The sequence below is a fragment of the Peromyscus californicus genome, unplaced genomic scaffold (assembly GCF_007827085.1).
Source record: "Peromyscus californicus insignis strain IS unplaced genomic scaffold, ASM782708v3 Scaffold_13__1_contigs__length_99412109, whole genome shotgun sequence".
Lineage (NCBI taxonomy): Eukaryota > Metazoa > Chordata > Mammalia > Rodentia > Cricetidae > Peromyscus > Peromyscus californicus.
This window is the reverse complement of record NW_026294424.1, coordinates 80314806-80335531: the sequence shown is the minus strand read 5'-3', so window position 1 is coordinate 80335531 and position 20726 is coordinate 80314806. Positions and strand designations below refer to the sequence as shown.

Genomic DNA, 20726 nt, shown 5'->3' with positions numbered 1-20726 from the left:
AAATGAGAAATGAGAATGAAAGTAAGTTGAATTCTTTTTTCTACAGTAGTTAGATCAGTGGAGTCAGGTAGATAGAGGACTTAATATTCTTGGGCCCACTAGTTTCCCTTAAATATCATTATTCTTTATGCCCAACTGTCAAGCAAGAAACAGAAAAAGTGGTTGTTTTGTGCTGTAATTATGGCAGATAGATATTTGTGCTCATTAAATCAATGTGTAAGAAAAAATATTAATTGAAATAGCATATGTCTAATAATATAAATGAACACTTTTCCAAAGATATGCTATATTCAAGTTTTATTTCTTAATATGTTTATATTATATATAAAGTGCATGTATGATATATATCTATATCTTTTGAATTTTTTATTTTTATGTACTTCTCCTCTTAGGTCCAGAAAGTGTAATGTTCATTTTGCTGAGTTATTTAAGCTAAACTGATGAGTGATGTTGAAAGTGACTCAGCATTATTGTAGAAGAAATGAGGTAAAACAATGTGAGATGAACTAGTAATAATAAAGAATTATGGGTCTGATTAGATGACATTTAAAAAAATTATCTCTTGTAGTGAGTAAAGTTAAGGTGTAAGTTAGGAAAGAGATCAATTGAGACAACATTGAATGAATTCACAAAATAGTTAAGTTTAATAAATCAGCTAAACTGAAGAGAATGTAAATATACAATTTAGAGACAAAGAAACACTGTAGAGTATTAAGATAAAAGTACATCTATTTGCTTTACTGAAGACTTTTGGAACAGTCAGGAATGACCTATTGGTAACATTACAAGTCAATTTCATTCAAGAAATCAGAAAACATACCAATTCTGATCCATGCTGATTGTAGACATTTTATTATTTACTCATTCACAAATATTACATTTTAATTATATTACTTATACAAAAAGAGTATTCTTATTATTTCCAGAATTTATTAGTTCTTCGCTTTATGTCCATCCTTCTCTCTTCGTAATATGCTGGTCTTCAATTAACAACTCATTCATCACTGGGCATTTGCATTATGCTTATTTTAACACTTTTACTGTCAGCTACACGTGTTAATACAGCCCTTGGGTGCAATTCCCTCAGGGACTTTCATGAATGAATCTTATTCCAATTTCTTCTGTTTTAACTACTTTCGCTTGTCTGGGGACCTGAATTAAACAATTTGAGTTTATTTGAACATTGTCTGGTTTTATGTAGGCATGTGTGCTATAAAATGTCCCCTTTCATCTTCTGCTTGCCTCAGAATTTGGTGGACTGTACTCCGATTCTTCATTGATTTCAAGAAACTGTTTTACTTCCTTTTTAATTTCTTCCTTGGATCACTGGTCATACAAAATAATGTTATCAATATCTGTGTTTTTACAACTTACAATATTTCTAATGTTGAATTACTGTTTTATTATGCAATGATCATAAACTGTGCTTTTACTTTGTATCTGTTAATTGAGAATTGTTTCTGTGGTCCTATTCATGGTATTTCCAAGGCAGTGTGCCATGTGCTGTTGAGGGGCATGTGTATTCTGTATCTGTTGAATGAAATTTTCTGTAACTCTCTGTTTAGCTAGTTGAGTTCATATTAAATTCTTATGCTGAATTTTTCCCTGAGTGATCTCCCCATTGATTTGAAGTGAGGTGTTCAGAACAACAATTCTTACTGTGGTAGAGTCTTTTATTCTCATCTGACATTTGTGGAATATAATTGAATGTGTATGTATTATAGTGATTTCCATTTGTCAAACTGACTTTTTGTAAATATGTAGTAATCTTAGAGGTCATATTTTACATGCTATAAGTTAATTCTATTTTTGATACTTCTCATGGCTTCTGTCATTCAAGTTAGTTAGGTGCACTGTCAAGCTATTTTAGAAATTATATATAAGTGAAAACATTAATCGTCATTCTTACAAAAACTCTTGAAAAATGATACCCAGAAAATACTTATAAACATGTAATTACTGCATCTTAGGTTCTGTGTTGAGAAGAAAGTTCTGACTAAACTTGCATTAAAACAGTGTTCTTGCTATTATTCAAAACTCTTACAAACAGAAAAGTTATGCAAACAGGTCATTGACTCCTAAATTTGTTTTAATACAAAACGTGATATTAAACACCCGTATGCAATATGAAATAATTAATATTTGCTTTTACTATCTCCAGTCAGTTCCCAAGTTCAACATGGTCATTTAGTATATTTCCTTTAATCAACTTGGGTTATATTTTAACTCATGACTTTTTCTTCTTAGATATAAGGATGAACAATGACAAAAAGGAACACACTGTGAACAGAGGATTGGATTTCCCAGGATGCCTGTGAAGTGGATGTCTGTTCTGCTGCTCCTGCAGATGAGTTGCTACTTCAGACCTGGGAATTGTGGGAAGGTATTGGTATGGCCGATGGAATTCAGTCATTGGCTGAATCTGAAGATAATACTGGATGAACTTGCACAGAGGGGTCATGAAGTGACAGTTCTGAGACCTGCATCTTCTATCTTTGTTGATCCCCAAAAATCACCTACCCTGAAGTTTGAGACTTTTCCCACATCTCTCAGTAAAGACGATCTGGAAGAGTTTTTCACAAGGTTTGTGGATGTATGGATTTACGAGATACCAAGAGATACATGTTTATCATATTTTCCTTTGCTCCAAAATGTGTTTGATGAATATTCTGATACCTATCAAAGTCTTTGTAAAGACACAGTTACAAACAAACAACTTATGACAAAACTACAGAATTCCAAGTTTGATGTCCTTTTCTCAGATGCCATTGGCCCCTGTGGGGAGCTGATAGCTGAACTTCTCCAGATCCCTTTTCTGTACAGTCTTCGCTTCACTCCTGGTTATAGAATGGAAAAGTACAGTGGAGGATTAATACTCCCGCCCTCCTATGTACCTATGATTCTGTCTGGATTAGGTGGTCAAATGACATTCATGGAGAGGGTGAAAAATATGATATGTATGCTTTATTTTGACTTTTGGTTCCAGACATTTAATGAGAAGAAATGGGATCAGTTTTACAGTGAAACTTTGGGTAAGTTATGTTTCTTATCAGTAACTCATTGACCTAAATTTCATGAGTATTTAAATGCATTCTTATGTCCATGAAATACAAAGTGAAGCTGTCTTTTATAGGTGATCCTATGTAATACGATATTAACTACCCAACTCACAAACCCTGTAAAAGCTCACGATATTGATCAAATAGAAGCAGGCAGCAGTCCTGACATGGGACATTCTGGTGAGCTAGACAGTTGCAAAGAGATGCAAGCAGACTTCCCTAAGTGAACTTTTACTCATTTACTGTAATTTTTTCATCTGTTTTAATAAGTCACTAGCTAGTTAACCAAATCTTGATTTCTGTAGATTACAGGATGACATATTTTACAGTTTCAATATATATATGACATTCAAGAAATCATTGTCTTTTACATAGGCCACAGTCATTATTTAAAATGAGAACGTGGGATCTGAAATCATGACAAAAGTTGAGTGTTTTCTGCTCGTTTTGAGTACCTAGTTTCTGTTACTAGCACCCACACAGATCCAGTGGCTCAAAATTGCCTGTAACTTTGGCTTCAGGAAGCTACTGCTTTATGGTATTTGCAGGCACCTGAATAAACTTAGCACCTACGCACACAGACACATAAATAAAAATATAAATCATAAAATATTTTCTCTGCATTTTCTAGAGAATTCCCTTAGTTTTGAAAGATACTATGTCAGCTCACAGGCTTAAAAATGGAACTGAGGTTCGTGCCAATGCCACATCCTTTATTGTGTACTTTCCTAACATCCACTGTTTAAACACTACAGAAGCAGGGACACACATGCACTCGGTCTTTACTTTTTGAAGTCATGTTTTTTTCTCTTAAAATATGCTATAGTTAAGACTGGCCAAAAATTTCTACTCTTATAATTTCTGAAAATATTGATATTGTTTTTATAGGATAAGTACTGTTAAATTTCTTAAAATGAAACAGAAGTAGAGACACTAACCAGAAATTCAGACATTCATCAACTTTACAACTTCTTTTGTAAAACAAGGAAGAAGGACTATCTACAAACCACAGTGATCCTGGGGAAGTCTGGCCAGGGTATACAATGTGGTGTGACTTTTGGACCTTAGATTTGCACTGTTCCTTTTGAAGATTTAGAGAGGAGTAAAGTGTGTGCTCGTTCATATAGTGGCTTAGTGGGTTATTTCAATGACTATTTATTATTTCAAATTACTGGAGAAACATGAGGTAATTCGTACAGTTTGCTTTAAAAATAAACCCACAGTGACATTTATGTATATTATGTAAGTCACAAATGAATTACACATGCAAATTATGTTACATGTCAATAAACACTGGTTCTTAAATGCACATGTTCTACATCAAACATAACTTTTTTCATTTTTAAGAAAATGTATTTTATATTCAGATGACAATCCTGTCAAATTTTCTCTTCCTCGCGTACTCATTTTCTTCATTTAGGAAGGCCCACTACCTTCGCTGAGACAGTAGGCAAAGCAGAAATGTGGCTCATTAGATCCTATTGGGATCTGGAGTTTCCTCACCCAACTTTACCGAATGTTGACTATGTTGGAGGACTCCACTGCAAACCTGCAAAACCCTTGCCTAAGGTAAATAAGCTTATGTTATCTCTTTTTCATTTGATTTAATTTCTGGTGAAAGTGATTCAACACTTCTCCTTATATTTTTCTCCCAGTGACAGAAAGATATAGGAAGTGGAATTAAACATCCTGCTAACTAGGAGTTCAACAAACTCAGGAAAGAATGTGATAGACCATGAAAATATTTATATCAGTAAGTTAAATTAAGTCAGATAGGGTACTTAGCAGTTAGCCATTGGGTAATCCTTAGCAAGCAACTATGAGGATGTAAGTTTCAATCCCAACTCCCATGTAAAAAGCTGGGTGTCTCCACACATTACTATGAATTAGTACTGAGGTTGCAGAAACAGGTTGATACAGGGAGCTTGCTGTCCACTATTCTGATAAAAATGGTGAGATATGTGTTCAATATGAGACAGTCTCAAAAACTATTTTAAATATTGATAAAGAAGACATTAGTTTTTAACATTTGGCATCCATGTGCTAAAACAAAGGCAGGGAAATAATTCAGCACTCTGACACATGCACACACACACACACACACACACACACACACACACACACACACACAGAGAGAGAGAGAGAGAGAGAGAGAGAGAGAGAGAGAGAGAGATGTGCTCATACACATAAGCTCATACACATACACAAACACACACATGTACAAATTGCACACACACGTATAAACCCATTCACTAAAGATACTGAAATTAAGTTAGTTAAACTCATCACATTAGAAACTGTCAATCATCAAAAGCTATGATTAATTAATCAAAAGCTATCCTAGGTAATTGTTTGATATCTAGAGAAACAGCATAGACACAGTTTTTATCCAACCAGTAAACTGCGGAAGTCATCTCTGAAAATATCCTATTTATGCACAACTTGAATGTTTCACATTTGATTATTTCACAAATAACCAAAACATTTTATTAATCATACTATGAAGTTTGTGTTAACTACCACATATGTACATTCTACAACATAGATATTATTTCATCAAATACTAGTTAGCAATATTAAATAAGCCATTAGAGGAGAAAAATGAAATAGCAAGGGAAAAATATCACCCTTTCTGTAGGATGAAAACATGTCAATGAAGATATAGTTTTATGATTACTTCATATATGATGCTTGCACTCCTGAGTTTTGATTTTGCCAGAGGAAAATATTTAGAATGTTTGAGGCACAATGTGTGAGTACACTCTGTATTGATGCCTATGAAGTTCAAAGTCTTTGATACTGCCGTTTTTGTCTTCTGTATGTTTTAAAACTACTATTCTAAAAATTCCTAGGAACACTTTAATTTTTCTTCTCCTAGTCTTCCATAGAGGTTTCATAAGTAACTTTTCTATAATTGTTATTTAGTCATGAAGCAAATTCTCTTCACAGGAGATGGAAGACTTTGTCCAGAGCTCTGGAGAGCATGGTGTTGTGGTGTTTTCTCTGGGGTCAATGGTTGGAAACATGACAGAAGAAAAGGCCAATGCAATTGCGTGGGCCCTAGCTCAGATTCCACAAAAGGTGAGGTAAAGTGCTCCATGGGAGTCAATTGTATACTAAGTCTGTGAAAGTCCTTGAAGGTCTGATTATAGAAATGACAATGTGAAAGGTAAAGTTTTGAGAAAGCTCTAATCTACCTTAGCCACATTTAGAAACAGATATTCACAACAGATGTACAATGCTACAGAAGGTGTTTTTGACTGAGAGTGACTTGGATAAAACACTGTGGCCACTGTGGGCACATTCTGAAAGGCTGGCATGATAATGACCTTGCTATCCAGAGTATGTAGACAGCCAAATTCTTCATAGTCGCTTCCTCTATTGTTGAATATTTAAAGTCACTGCGTACATTAGATTTTGCAGGAGAGGATGTTTTTTATTTATTATTTCTACCAGAATAACAGTAAGCTGTAGGTGGAGTTTTCCTGTGCCCACCCGGCTCCTGCAGCTGCTCAGACCCAAGTGAACACAGAGACTTATATTACTTATAAACTGTATGGCCTTAGCAGGCTTCTTGTTATCTAGTTCTTATATCTTAAATTAACCCATTTCTATAAATCTATACCTTGCCACATGGTTCCTGGCTTACCAGTATCCTTATATCTTGTTTTTCATGGTAGCGGTAGCTGGCAACATCTCCTGGCTCAACCTTCTACTCCCAGAATTATCCTCTCTGTTTATGCCGCCTATACTATAATTCCTGTCTGGCTACTGGCCAATCACTGTTTTATTTATCAATAAATTAGAGCAACACATTCACACCATACAGAAAGACATCCCCAGAAATAAGCAGGTATTGAAAAAGTTGGGAGTGTAGCATGACTCTACATCCTAACTTTGGAGTATGCCTCTTCAGTGTGCAGGTTGAGGGCCATTTAAAGGAAGGGAGTTCAAGTCTCACCAACTCTCCATCAGAGTATATTTTTGGCTAATTGAAAGAAAGAGAATTAAAAAAATTTTCATTCTAGTCTGGATTTGACTGCCAATATTTGTAAGAGAAATAAATAAAGCAAAGGTTGAGATGGGAGCGTCCCTCACACTGATCTCTGTGCATCATAAAAGATGGAAGACAGGACCCTGCTTGTCACCAGTCAGAGTGAAGCTCCTACCATTCAAGGAAGAAATATGAAAATAAGAAAGAGTCCAGAGGAACCTAAAGTTTAAAAAAAAAGTTTCAGATGACTCATTTCATAAAGCATGCCACAAAGTAATTTTCTACGGATTAAATTTGAGTGTTCATGAATATTTTTACCCTTTGTAGAGTAACAGCCTCTCTTTAATCACTTATATTAATTTTTTAATCCTTTACATAATTTTATTAGTAACATAGCAAATTCGTGTTAGTCATGTGGATAATGCTCCCTTTTATGAGATTGTCTGAGAATTCTAACATTAGCTGCTATCATAGGCTTTAGTTTGGGACTGGTTTTCCTGTCACAGAACATTTTGAACTCTGCAGGAAAATCTGCAGTTCGTCATAAGGCCTACATAACAATCAGTGGGACATAAAGTAGTGTCATTAGTTTTTGGGATATTTTTCAATAACATCACTTGTGAATAGTAAATTATTTACAGTAGACTGCAAAGTATCCTTGCAGAGATTAATATGCTCCTCAATACCCAAATCAGTTCCAATCCAGGCCCCAGATAAGTTAATAATTTTAGAATGCCCTGACAAACCTCATAAAACAGAGCATTTACTACATGTTTAACATCTATTTGCCAAAAGTAATGAACTTCTCAGCTAGAGAAATGGCTCAGTGTGATAAATGTTTTTAGTGCAGTATGATCAGCTCAGTTTAAATCCCAAAAAAAACCCTATCAAGTCAGGAATGATACTGAATGTGCCTTTAATACCAACATTCCTATCAGAAACAGAAGGCAGAAATAGGAGAATTCCTGTGGGCCAGCAGCAGAAAAAAATCAAACAAATAAGAGATTTCTGTCTCTAACAGGAGAGGCATCAGAATGAATATCTGAAGATAGTAGTCTTATCCATTCCACAAAGTTGCCTTGGAATGCTTAAACAGCATTAACACACATGAATTGGCTCATATAAACTACAACATAACACAGAACATTCAGGGAGAGAAAGAGAGAATGAAGTAGAGATGGGCAAAGATATTTCTAACCTCAGTGACAATCCAATAATGTGGATTCTCCTTCAAAATTCTATATGCATTTTTTCTGCTATTAGTGACTAGAGATCTGTATATCTATAATTAGATTCTTAAAATCCTAATGCAAAATTGATTTCTCATGAAAAAACAATGATTACTTAGATTTGAATTGATGTGAACAAAACTTATGCAACTAAAATCAGAGCAAATCTGATTATGGAGAGGGGAGGTGGGTATACAATCCCACCCAAAGCCATGGAACTATTGACAATGATTAGCATGTGAGAGAGGAAGAGAGTAGCTCCTGATAAGTCCATCATTCTCTCCTGGAAGACCACACATCTGAGAATATTTAGAGTGCACAGTTGACCAATTGTGTTGAAAGATTCTTTTTTTAATGACACTAAGTGGAGAGGATAGGGATGGGTGGTTTAGGGAAGATTGGGGTGGGGGAGTGAATATGATAAAAACACATTACATGAAATTCCCAGAGAAATGAAAAAAAATGAAATGTCAGTCTCACTTGGTGTGGTCACAGTCATCATTTGGACAGCAGATGGAGTTCCAATGTGCATACAATACAGGCATGTTCTGACCCTGTTTGTCCACAGAAATTGCTCTACAAAGAACATATGTCGTTTTGGGTGAAAATGATACAGAAGGTTTAATGTCTTGTTTTAAAACCTATACTATCACCATCCAGAGTTAGTTGCACTTAGGAGAATGGACTCTATAAATGAAGCAGACTAAAGTCTCATGCAATAGCCAGCTTTATTCAGAGAATCCCACAACTTGTACTCTGAGCATTAAGATCACATAAGTTGAAGCTGTATACAATCATTACAGCAAGCCATGTGTGGCAAAAACATGTTTTCCACAGAGGCACCTAAAGGACAGTTTAAACATTCTCTGGATGATAATGGCAAGCAGTCATGGCTAATCTGAAGTACACCCACTCCTGTCTGCTACGCCTGGGAGGAGAGCAAAAACACATTCCAGGAAATAATAGGATAGAAGATGAAATTAAAACAGTGTCCTATCCTTCCATAGTAATGCATAAATGAAATTTGAAAATCCATAGGGTTCAGAAACTCTCTTTTAAACCTATTGTTATTTAGAGGTAATACAATACAGCAAGACTCAAATCCATGTAAGTGTTGACATTGGGTCCTCCCCTCATTTACTAATTGAATGAGAAGAGTAACATAAACAGTTAGTATTTTATGACCCTTATACTGTAAATAAACCCATCCCAATGGCTCATTCTCTTATGCTATATTACCTGTAGGAGACAATTTAGTGGTGAAAATAAGTAGCTTTAAGGCAGCAAAGGATCCACACGATACACAAATGTCTCCTTCAGTTTCAGTTCAAAAGCTGTAATTCTTCCTTTGCCTCCCAAGATAACATTAAGGACTGTCCAGTGCTGTGTCTCCTTTCAGAGATTTAATAGATTGGTAATTTAATAGTAGGCAATTAATATTCCCTAATAATGGTTGAAAGTCATTGTTGAGTATTATTAAATTGTCGAGTCTAATGGACATTTGCGGGGGCAGGGGTGGTGGTTCTTAGCACTTGTTCTAGTAACTAGTTCCCCCAAATATTACACAATGCATGATCTTTGTACTTTTTGAGGTGTAATAATAAGCCCATTTTTATGTAGCACATCCTGAGTGATGTCATATATGGACCACAGCTCTTTCTCTTTGATGGTGACTAACTATAATGAATAATATTGAATGAACAAAAAAAAGAAATAAAAACAAAGGGAATAACATGGCTGTTCCTAATTATGGTGGAGGAGAAGGTTTAGTATAGATATATGATAGCATAGCCAGAGGCAGGGACAGGGACAGGGAGAGACCAGAGTGGTCGTGAACAGACTGAGCTGTGCCATGTGAGGAGAAGGGAGAGGGAAAGGTAGAGCGGAGAGAGGGGACCAGATGGCCAAAGGTACAAAAAAGAGCGGGCATACAAAATTGTTGGATTATCTAGGGAAGACCAGCACAGCCCTCTGGGCTGGAGAGTTCAGGAAAGGGGGCAGTGTATGCCAGCCAGAAGGTCCCTGTGACAGGTAGGGTCTGAGGGATTGAAGGGAAAACAGACAGCCAGGTCAGCCTTGAAATGTGAGATAGGCACCTCAGCCATTTGTCCCAGGTTTGAAACCTAACAAATACAAGCCTGAAGGAGGGCCTTACTCACAAGCTCTAAAAGCTTTCCTACATAATATTGACACGTAATAGAGGATTTGTCATGCCTTGATGTTATACAGTCCATTGCTATCAGAGCTGAGGTTCTTTATGATTGAATGAGGAACACAAAAGGTCAAATATACCTTATTATCAGGATGAATATGTATAAATTAAAAGCAATCTTTTAAATGTCAAACTATTAAAGCCCAATATTTAACAATAGCTGTCTGCAGGTAAAACAGGCTGTAAAGCTCCCATTGGTCACATGGTGGCATTAACATTTCAGAAGTCAATCAGCCATCTCCATTTACCAGATTATGTTTTAATTACAAGCAACAGGAACTTCACTGACAGTCAAACTGAGGAAAGCTTGAACAAAAGAGACCTTAAAGCCCATCCCCTCAAGTGACACACTTCCTCTAACACAGCCACACCTCCTAATAGTGCCACCTGCTTAGGTGGCCATTTTCTTGCAAACCACCACAGAGTCACAAAAAGGACAGTTTAAACATTCTCTGGATAACAACAGCAAGCAGCAGTGGTTAACCTGAAGTAGACCCACTCCACTCTGCTACACCTGGGAGGAGGGTAAAAACACATGCCAAGAACAATCATGTGTTTTGAAGAAATTGAGGTCACAAGACTCTTGTTCTGTTTTCTTAGAGTGTTCTCTAAAGCACTCAGAATTCTCATGTGACTCCATTCCAGGACAATGTTCCATCTCTACACTATGCAAGGTTACTTCAGGATGGGTCAGATGACTCCATATTTATTGGCCAACATGATGGCATTGTTTCAAGAACTACAGACCAGAGAGAATTGTGGAACAGAAATATTTGTCATGAATGAATAATCAAGGACAAAAACTTGAAATTCATTAAAAATAACATGGAAAAAGTGAATTAAAGTAAACTCTAAAGCATTTACAATATAATGATATTTAAACTAGACTATCAAACTATCAAAATCTATTTATTAAAATATAAATTATTAGTAATGTGCTACTCTTTTCTGAAATTGAATTATATCAACATGGCAGTGTATTAAATATTTTCATGCATCATCAACCATCTCATTTGTCTAAATATCTCTGCTTGGAAAATGATGATGATGTTCATCCTGTCTGAATGGAAAAATAATCACAGAGACTGCTGACACATTCTTCGTCTCAGTCTCTCAATAGTTCTCATTTCTCACCTCCTCTGATTTCTCCATCCCTCCTATGGGAGGTATTCAGCTATGTTATATCTAAACTTAAAAGGTTCTATTTTGATTATTTCTGTTTTTGAAATTATAATACAATTACATCATTTTTCCCTTTTCATTCCTCTCTCCAAACCCTCTCATATCCATGTTCCTTGCTCTCTTTCAGATTCGTAAATATTTTTTCATTGTTTTGGTTACATACATATATGCATATGTATACTCACATATTCCTAAATATAACCTGCTCAGCCTGTATAATATTAAATTTTTCTCCAGCAATAAAGATTATCTAACACTTAACAGGTTCTTTGGAGATTTGATGGTAAAACACCGGACACCTTAGGACCCAATACCAGAGTCTACAATTGGCTCCCCCAGAATGACCTTCTAGGTAAGACTCTGGCAAAACAAACCTATCCTAGTTGACTTCAAAATCCCTTATACTACACTTAGTGAATGTATTGATTATTTAAGATAACAAGTTCTGGTGTGTACTTGGTCTTTTTTAACACCCATTTCCTCTTATCTACCATGTGCTCCAAGTGTTTAAGTAGAAATCAGTATTTCATAGTTCAAATCTCAAGTCATAAACCAATCTGCAAACATCTCTCTGTAAATTTAGTATCTTCTTGCTCTAAACAGGAAAACATTTCACTCAGGTTATGAGTATAAGAATCTTCATGTAGGTTTTCTTGTGATAAGGAGAGAGCAAACTAAATAAATGATGTAAACTAAATAAACAAATTTAATTAATAAAAAAGAATATTCTTATAGAAAATCTCCTTTTAGTTCCTGATAGTATATATTTCTCATTTCATGTCTAAGTCTGCTAATTAATGCTAAACAGAATTCATCTTATTCTAGGTCATCCAAAAACCAAAGCCTTTGTAACTCATGGTGGAGCTAATGGCCTCTATGAGGCGATCCATTTTGGAATCCCTATGATTGGCATTCCTTTGTTTGGAGAACAATGTGATAATATTGCCTACATGGTGGCCAAAGGAGCAGCTGTTGCATTAAATATTAGAACCATGTCAGGGTCAGATTTGCTCAACGCACTGAAAGCAGTCATAGACAATCCTTCGTGAGTATAACATTTTAATATGTGTATTTGTTATTTATTTATTTATTATTCATTGTCCTTACTGAAGACTAAAGCAGCAACAATTTTCCTGAAGGCAAAAATAATGGTAGTTACAGAGACAAGTTAGGGCATGAGTCAGTGCATTGGTGTTTCTCTTTCTGCTTTACAAAAATATGCACCACCATGCAGATTTGAAAGGGATTTGTCTTCTACTGATACCTCCTGACACTAGTATGCACTTTGCACACCAAGTTATTAATAATTGCTTATGGGTAACTGAAGTTTTATAATCAAATAATATCTCATTTTGATATATTTTGTATTTAAGGCTTAGCTGTCCCACAACTCTACTTTAGGAATATTTTATCTTTTTCCATTTTTCTTTTTCTATGCTTAATCATGCATGCTCAAGGAACTCACACATGCCTCTGAAGATCTTCCTAGTCATGGACAGAAAACATAATTCCTTTTCCTTCTACTTTTTTGTAATTATCTTTACTATCTACACAAAAAATTATACACGTGCGTTTTTCATTCATTATGTAAGTTGATGTGAATTTTACTTCTTTCAGCTATAAAGAGAAAGCTATGTGGTTATCAGCCATTCACCATGACCAGCCCATAAAGCCCCTGGACAGAGCCGTCTTCTGGATTGAGTTTGTCATGCGCCACAAAGGAGCCAAGCACCTGAGACCACTTGCCTATAACCTCACCTGGTACCAGTACCACTCTCTGGATGTGATTGGATTCCTACTTGCTTGTGTGGCAGCCATGGCTTTCTTTACCATAAAATCCAGCTTATTCATTTATCAAAAGTTTGCAAAGATGGGAAAGAAGATGAAGAATGAGTAGATCTCATTGAGAATGTACTACATGAACTAAATTTCAGCATCATTCTAATTTATGAACTGTCTTCCAAATATTCACTGATTAATTTATCAAGTCATATCTTATTTTGACAGATGAAAAGGAAGGGAAAAATAATGTAATTACATTATATTCTCAAAAAATAAAAGACATAATAAAAATGAAAACACTGAGCAAGCTATAAGGAACAATCTAGTAAGCAGAGTCCCTCCATTACATCTGCTTCAGTTCTACTTTCTGATTTGTGTCTTTAACCTCTGACCTACTTTTCCTCAGTAATGGACAGGGAGCTATGAGATGAAATAAGCCCTCCCCTTTCTCAAATAAAAACGAATATTTTAAAAAATTCAAACAAAGGAGAGGCCTGGGCCTGGGCAGAGGCAGGCACCACTATGATGAGTAAATACGTGGTGGAGAGACGGGAGAGAAAGAGAAGTAGAAGCATTTTGTGCTCTTCGAAGAGAGGCAAAACTGCAGAGGTGAAGGCAGCAGGGAACAACCAGATGTCAGAGGCCTGCACTGCCATCTGAGGCCACGGTGATACCTGTGATGCCACAGAGGGCCATATCTGGGTCCGTGGCCATTCTGTATCAGGGGTCTGTGTCAATGTCCATGGTGACATGGACCTCCTTGGTCTGGCTGCCTTTTGAGGCCTGTTAATGTCTGAGTCATGTGCTGAGCTGGTCCAACCACTCACCAGCCACCACACTGTAGCACCAACAGTGACATGAGTACTTGCATTTTCGTGGAAGAGCTGGCCCCCTATGCCAGTGTAGAAGAGCTGACCTCATGACTTAGTGGAGAGAGCTGGCCTCCTTAGACAGTGTAGAAGAGCTGACCTCATGACTTAGTGGAGAGAGCTGGCCCTCTATGACAGTGTAGAAGAGCTGACCTCATGACTTAGTGGAGAGAGCTGGCCCTCTATGACAGTGTAGAAGAGCTGACCTCATGACTTAGTGTGGGAGAGTTGGCCCCTATGACAGTATAGAAGAGCTGACCTCATGACTTTGTGTGGGAAAGCTGGCCCCCTATGACAGTATAAAAGAGCTAACTTCATGACTTAGTGGGGGATAGCTGCCCCCTTATGCGGTGTAGAAGAGCTGACCTCATGACCTAGTCGGGGGGAGCTGGTCGGTCTCTCATCTTGGCAGTGCAGCAGAGCTGGCCCTGTTGGCATGGATGTAGAAGAGCTGGTCCTGATGATGTGGGCATAAGAGAGGCAGCCTCACCCCTTGCATGTACATTATGGGAGAGCTGGCCCTGGTGACATTAGCAAGGTAGAGCTGGTGGGCTGACCAACTGAGCTACCACCCAGGCCAAGATCTGGGGCTTTGAGCTGGCTCACCACAACACCTACCCCAGCTGACCTCACCCCTAGGAGCTGCTGGAGTTAATGAAGTGGCTGGTCCTGCAGAACCAAAATAGCAGGAGCTCCATGACACAGGGCAACAACAGGATATCTTACAGGAATCTCAGTAGGATCCAGCCCCAATAGTGTAGCAGAAGCCAGAGGCCTCCAACCAGACCATTGACACATTGCAATGAACATTTTCAAGTAAAGCTGTTTGTACAAAAGAGTATGAGACACCATGGCACACTGCAGCTTCTCCCATGAGAAAATAATTTTTATTTTCTATTTTCTTTTGTGGGGGAAGTTACAGGGGTGGAAGACAGATATGGAAGGACTGGGAAATGAGTGGGATTGGAGTGAATGATGTGAAGCTTCCAAAGAATCAGTAAAAAAATTTATGGGAAAAATTCAAACAAAGAAATAACCCTTATTCTAAAAGTAAGTTATAGTGGGAAAAAAATGAAATGAGTAATGTTCTCATCCTGACCTCCCTTCTCACATTCATAGGAGTCATGATTACAGCTGGGTATTGGGTAATTACATGTATATGAGGTAGTTGGTTCAATGATTAATTTAAAAACAATAACTGAAGAATTCTTATATCTTATCATATTATCCTACTGATGATTGTCTCAGAACAGGAAAGGCAGACAATGTTAAGTGGAGTTAAAGAAAAGGATGAAATTGTATTGTAAAAGAGGTGGAAAATGCAAATAAAATGTACTGTCTTTTTTTTCAGAATGCTGAATGAGAGAAATAAAGTCCTATATTTAATAAATTCAGAAATACACTATCTGTCAAAAATCCTTCCACAGTTAACATTTTCACAAAGTCAAAGTTTATGGTTAAGGTTAAATATTACTCTCAAAATTGCACTTTGCTCATCAGCTGTACCATTTTCAATTAGGCAACCAAGTAAGAGTGAGGATGCACAGGACATGGCCAGTGGGTAGAGAGGACCTCAGCAATTAACACGCCCACACAAGATTTGTTTTTTGAATATACTCAGTTTATTCACAAAAAACATTTTTTATAATTTCATGTTAATAAAAGTCAAACAGAAACCTCACCAATCAGAGATCAGTTGCCAGCAGAAAATGCTGCTGCAGGTTTCCATTGGGAAATCTCCTCCCATGAGGATGCTTAGGAAGCTATAGTCTTGACCCATGCATGGAGAAGTCCTTCATCTGTGTCAGGCCAGCACATGTGAGGGTCCAGAAGGTCCCTGAGAGCACAGGTGGACATGTGTGAGCTTATCAACAATGCTGGAAGTGCAATGGTAACCAAAACTAGGGTCACACACAGAGGCCAGTTTTAATGTCCTCCTGCATATGAGTATCAACACAAAGGCTCAGTAAACTGTTTCTCGGAAGGAGCACAGCATATGATCCAAGGAGCCACTTCCAAAGTTCCAATTCTTGTCTCTTTTCATTTTGCCTTATCTTTGTGCTGTTATGGGTCACAGCTTACATCTGATTCACTCACATATCAGTGCTACCTTGTAGTTAGTTCATTAGCACATCAAGGCCTAGCTTTAGCTTGGCTCTATCTGGGCTGCTTAAGGGCATCTCTCCTGGGACTGGAATTACAGATGGTTATGAGCTACCACGTGGTTGCTGGAAATTGATCTGGGTCTTTTGGAAGAGAAGCCAGTAATCTTAACTGCTGAGCCATCTTTTCAGCCTGATATTAACATTATTAAAAAGGAACATATTAACAAGAATAATGTAAATTGAAACATTACAATAGTATTACAGATAGTTATATCCTTCTAGCTTGCTCTTTTGCTAGCAAAATACCTAAAGGCAGTGTGTCACACACTACAGATGCTGTCAGAGGATGTCAGGTTGGTTTAGTGGATGAGTATGATACAAAATATATATGAAACTCTGATATGTATGATGCAATATATATTTGATACATAATCTGACAATATTTGTATTGTTTATATATTGGAATAGTCATGTCCATATGCTTCTTAAAGAGCTATCAGAGAGAAATGTGAATGATATACACCAACTCTGAGTCAGGAACCTACCCAGCCAAATGTCTTTAAGAGGCACCAAAAATCAACCCACATAGGGAAGGATAGCTCTATCTTTATTTGAAGTAGGAGGATTTAAGAGATAGAGTAAAAAAAAAAAAAAAAAACGCCTGGCCTTGAAGGAAGTGGGAATGGGAGGGTGGGTTGGCGGGGAATGCTGAGGAAGAAGAGAAGGGAGGGGAGGGCCATCTGTGGGTGGTATGTAAAGTGAATAGAAAATTTCTTAATAATAATAATAATAATGAAAAAAATTCTTAGTGTGTGTCATGAATTCATCTACCCTACCACTGTACAGGATATCTGTTTGAAAAACAAAGAGAAGCAGTTAGAGTGTTCACAGTCTCTTTATGCATCAGTTGTATATACAGTCAACATTGGAAGTACCTTATTTCTACACATTATTGAAGAATGATTATAAGACTAAAATGGGTGCACATTACCCTTTAGAGTTATAGTATCAAATACATTTGATAAATCTGAATGAGCCATGAGAGGACATTTAGATTAATAAGTTATGTGTGTATATAGCACAACACTAGAATTTAGATGAACTAACTTATGTATGTGTATGAGACTTGTTTTACCAAACAACTATTATAAGAAGTTTACCAGGGAACAGATCAAAAAAGAAAACTAGAATAAAATCATACTTTTATGAGATAAAAAATAAATTTAGTGAGGATAATAATTTTAAGAACATCTTTAATAATTCTTACTGACTATAAAGTCTACATTGTTGTAAATGAAAATATCAGGAATATTTGTTTCACAACAATGAGAATATACTTAGCACGGATATCTATAAAATTTGAAGTTTGTAAAATGGAATATTTTGTCTTCTGTGGTTTCTACCTGTTATACTCCTCTAATAATTTGTAACCTTTTATTTTTAATACAAATACTTCATAATAATCTGTTCAGTTGTATTTATTGTTGTTATTTTCTGATGAAAAAAAATTCCTTAGAAGAAATGGAAAACTTCATCCAGAGCTCTGGAGAGTATGGTTTGAAGGTGTTTTCTCTGGGGTCAATGATAGAAATTTGACAGAAGAAAAGGCCAAGGAAATTGTATCAGCCTTTGCACAGATTCCCCAAAAGGTGGAGGTAAAGGGCTCCCATGGAACCCACTATATATCCAGTCTGTTAAAATCTCAGAAAGTCTAACTACAGATATTTAGTATGTAATGTATTAAAATTATGATAGCTCTAAGTTAACCTGTTTCAAAGTAAAAGTTTTACATGGTAAATGATCCAATAATACAGAAGATGTTTTTGATTGACTGTGGCAATGATAAAAAAAATAACATAAATACAGAGAACAGTGTTTAATGGACACAGTGAGGAATTCTGGGATTCTGATGTTATTGCTAGCAAAATACAGAAAAACAACCAATTCTGCCCAGTAACTTGCTGTCTTCTCTTGAGGTTGAGGTACCAAATATATATGGAAGACAAATCAAGTATTTAGTATGTGAGATGTCCAGTTCAGATTTGCGTAATGCACTGAAGGCAGTCATTAACAATCCTGTGTGAGTGTAACCTCTTCCATATTTACTTATGTATCTACTGATTTATTTGTCCTGCCTTTGAACAGGATTTTACACAAGATGGGCATGTGCTTTAACAGTGAGCTCTGTCTTCATCTGTTTCTTATTTAGTTACCTATTCATTTATACATTCATTATATAGTATTTATTTCATAGCTATTTGTTGAATAACAAAGGTGCAGTTATAAGGGTAAAGACAAAAATAAATATGGCAAAGATAAATCAGTATGATTGTCAAAGTGCAATTACTTTTTGGACAAAGTGGGTCTGACTACATATAGAGATGAGATATATTCTTAAATTCATTATTTCTTGTTTCATCTTCAGAGTGATAAGACTATAGGCATGTACTACCACCCTGAACAATTTCCCTTTTCCTTCTTTCAGTGAAAAATCATTGCCAGAATTGGAAGAACAGTAAGTACAATATTTTTAAAAAGTCTTGCAAATAACTACTTAAACTGGCAAGGGTTATTTTACAAGGAAGAATTGGGGGAAAAACTGATGATGAGAAACATTAATGTCAAATGGAAATCTGAATCACTTATCAGAACTATGATTTTTAGCATTAGACTTCAGTAGGGGGGTTAATGTAAAAATTCACAACTTGATATATGACTCAGAGGTTAAAAAACCTGCTGTTGGGACTGAAGACCTTGCCTCAGTCTCCAGCACCCACATGGTTCTTCACAGGCTTACATAATCCCATTTACAGAAGATTGGATTCCCTCTTCCTATCTCCAGGCACAACAGGCATTCACATAGTGAACAAATATTAATGCATGCAAAATATTCAGAAACATTAATAAAATAAACCTTAAAAATAAATAAATGAATTGTGGATATTAAACTACAGAACCTTTTCTTTAGGACAATTTTATGTTTTAAAAACATTATTTAGTGAAACAATTGATAAGAATACTTTTTGTATATAATTCTTTGCTTTTTAAAATTCTTCTATAATGACTTACATTGTTAACCAACCGGACATAGTCAAGCTATTCCTTTGAATAGTAATTAATTATCCTCCAGGGTTTTGAGCAAATATGTTGATCCATTGCTGACAAATGGCAAAGAACTGGGGCTTTAGATTTGATCCATTTAACACCAGTGGAGAGAGATGAGGCTGCTTTTTAAATCTGTGCATATCCTTAGAAGTCAGGGCTGTGTTTGTCTTATTTTGGATAATAATAATAATGATAAAAGTTTCTTTTCAAAATTATAACTTGGAAAACATTTGTTTAAAACCTAAGCTATGCAAAGTACAAAAAATTCATCTTTCAAATCTTCAATATATTTATCAATATTAATTGTATTATATCATCTGTCTTCTCATCAGAAATATTCTCTGTATTTTTCCTTTTCTTTACTGACTTTAATAAAAATAGAACACTTTTATTTGTACAGAGATGATAAAACACACATTTATACACAACATTTCGAGGATTTTAGGAGATATAGGTTATTTAAACCAACACTTTCTGGAACATGGTTTGTTTACTTTTATTTGAAAAATAATGTATTATGTTATAAAACTCATTAAGATAAGCACTCCCACATGAGAAATAGTCCTCTCTCTAGGATATTTATAATAGCAGGAAAGGATGTTACCTCTGCTGCCATTCTACTGTGTTATGGTATAGCACACATCAGAATTCAGGCTGGATTAGCCATGTCCTCAACTGCAAAAGGGAAAAATTTTCTACGGGACATTAATAATTTATCAAAAGGTTTAAATTCACAGAGAGGTATATAAAGAGCAGAAAGGAACAATCAGGGTCATTAAGTAAAAGAAACTCCCCACAATGATAGTTATAATCAATTGCTGATAAATGGTCAATACAAAGTCCAAGACAACTCCAGTTCCCTCTCAGCTTTGCCTACATAGGCACCAAAACAATAACTTGATAGAGATTTGTCCCTGTCTCTAAACTGTGGTACTGGCATGAACTTTACACACCTGCAAAACTAATAATTACTTACTAGATAACTCAAGTCTCATACACACAAATGATAATTCAGTTCTATTTATTTTTCTGTTTGTATTTAGGGTGTTAGAAGTAGAGTCTGTTGCTTACAAATATTGTCCTTGTCTTCTTTTTCATATGTGTTCAATATTTTGTGGTCATTTTTTTTTATCTGAATACTAAGATCTCTTCAATGATGAGGGAAAAAAATAATTTATTTTTCTTCTAC

At 36.0% G+C, this 20726-nt stretch overlaps 1 protein-coding gene across 3 annotated transcripts; it reads left to right on the top strand.

Annotated features, from left to right (window-relative positions):
- The first annotated feature begins 2308 nt into the window (after positions 1 to 2308).
- Positions 2309 to 13573, top strand: LOC128108930 (UDP-glucuronosyltransferase 2B17-like). Of its 3 annotated transcripts, none has more exons than XM_052735943.1 (6): positions 2309 to 2784; positions 4484 to 4628; positions 6009 to 6140; positions 11941 to 12028; positions 12502 to 12721; positions 13294 to 13573. In XM_052735943.1, exons 1-6 carry the CDS (start codon positions 2309 to 2311, stop codon positions 13571 to 13573), a joined length of 1341 nt encoding a protein of 446 aa, XP_052591903.1. The 3 variants fall into 3 exon arrangements, with proteins under 3 accessions (XP_052591903.1, XP_052591901.1, XP_052591902.1); XM_052735941.1 differs by having other exon boundaries at positions 2309 to 3032; positions 4480 to 4628; XM_052735942.1 differs by having other exon boundaries at positions 2309 to 3036.
- The last annotated feature ends 7153 nt before the right edge of the window (positions 13574 to 20726 follow it).

Excerpts from the sequence above, each read along its gene's own strand:
- LOC128108930 (XM_052735941.1), top strand. The coding sequence starts at position 2,309 with ATGCCTGTGAAGTGGATGTCTGTTCTGCTGCTCCTGCAGATGAGTTGC. Across the intron at positions 3,033-4,479 it reads GTTTTACAGTGAAACTTTGG|GAAGGCCCACTACCTTCGCT; the intron begins GTAAGTTATGTT and ends TTCTTCATTTAG. Across the intron at positions 12,722-13,293 it reads GCAGTCATAGACAATCCTTC|CTATAAAGAGAAAGCTATGT; the intron begins GTGAGTATAACA and ends TACTTCTTTCAG.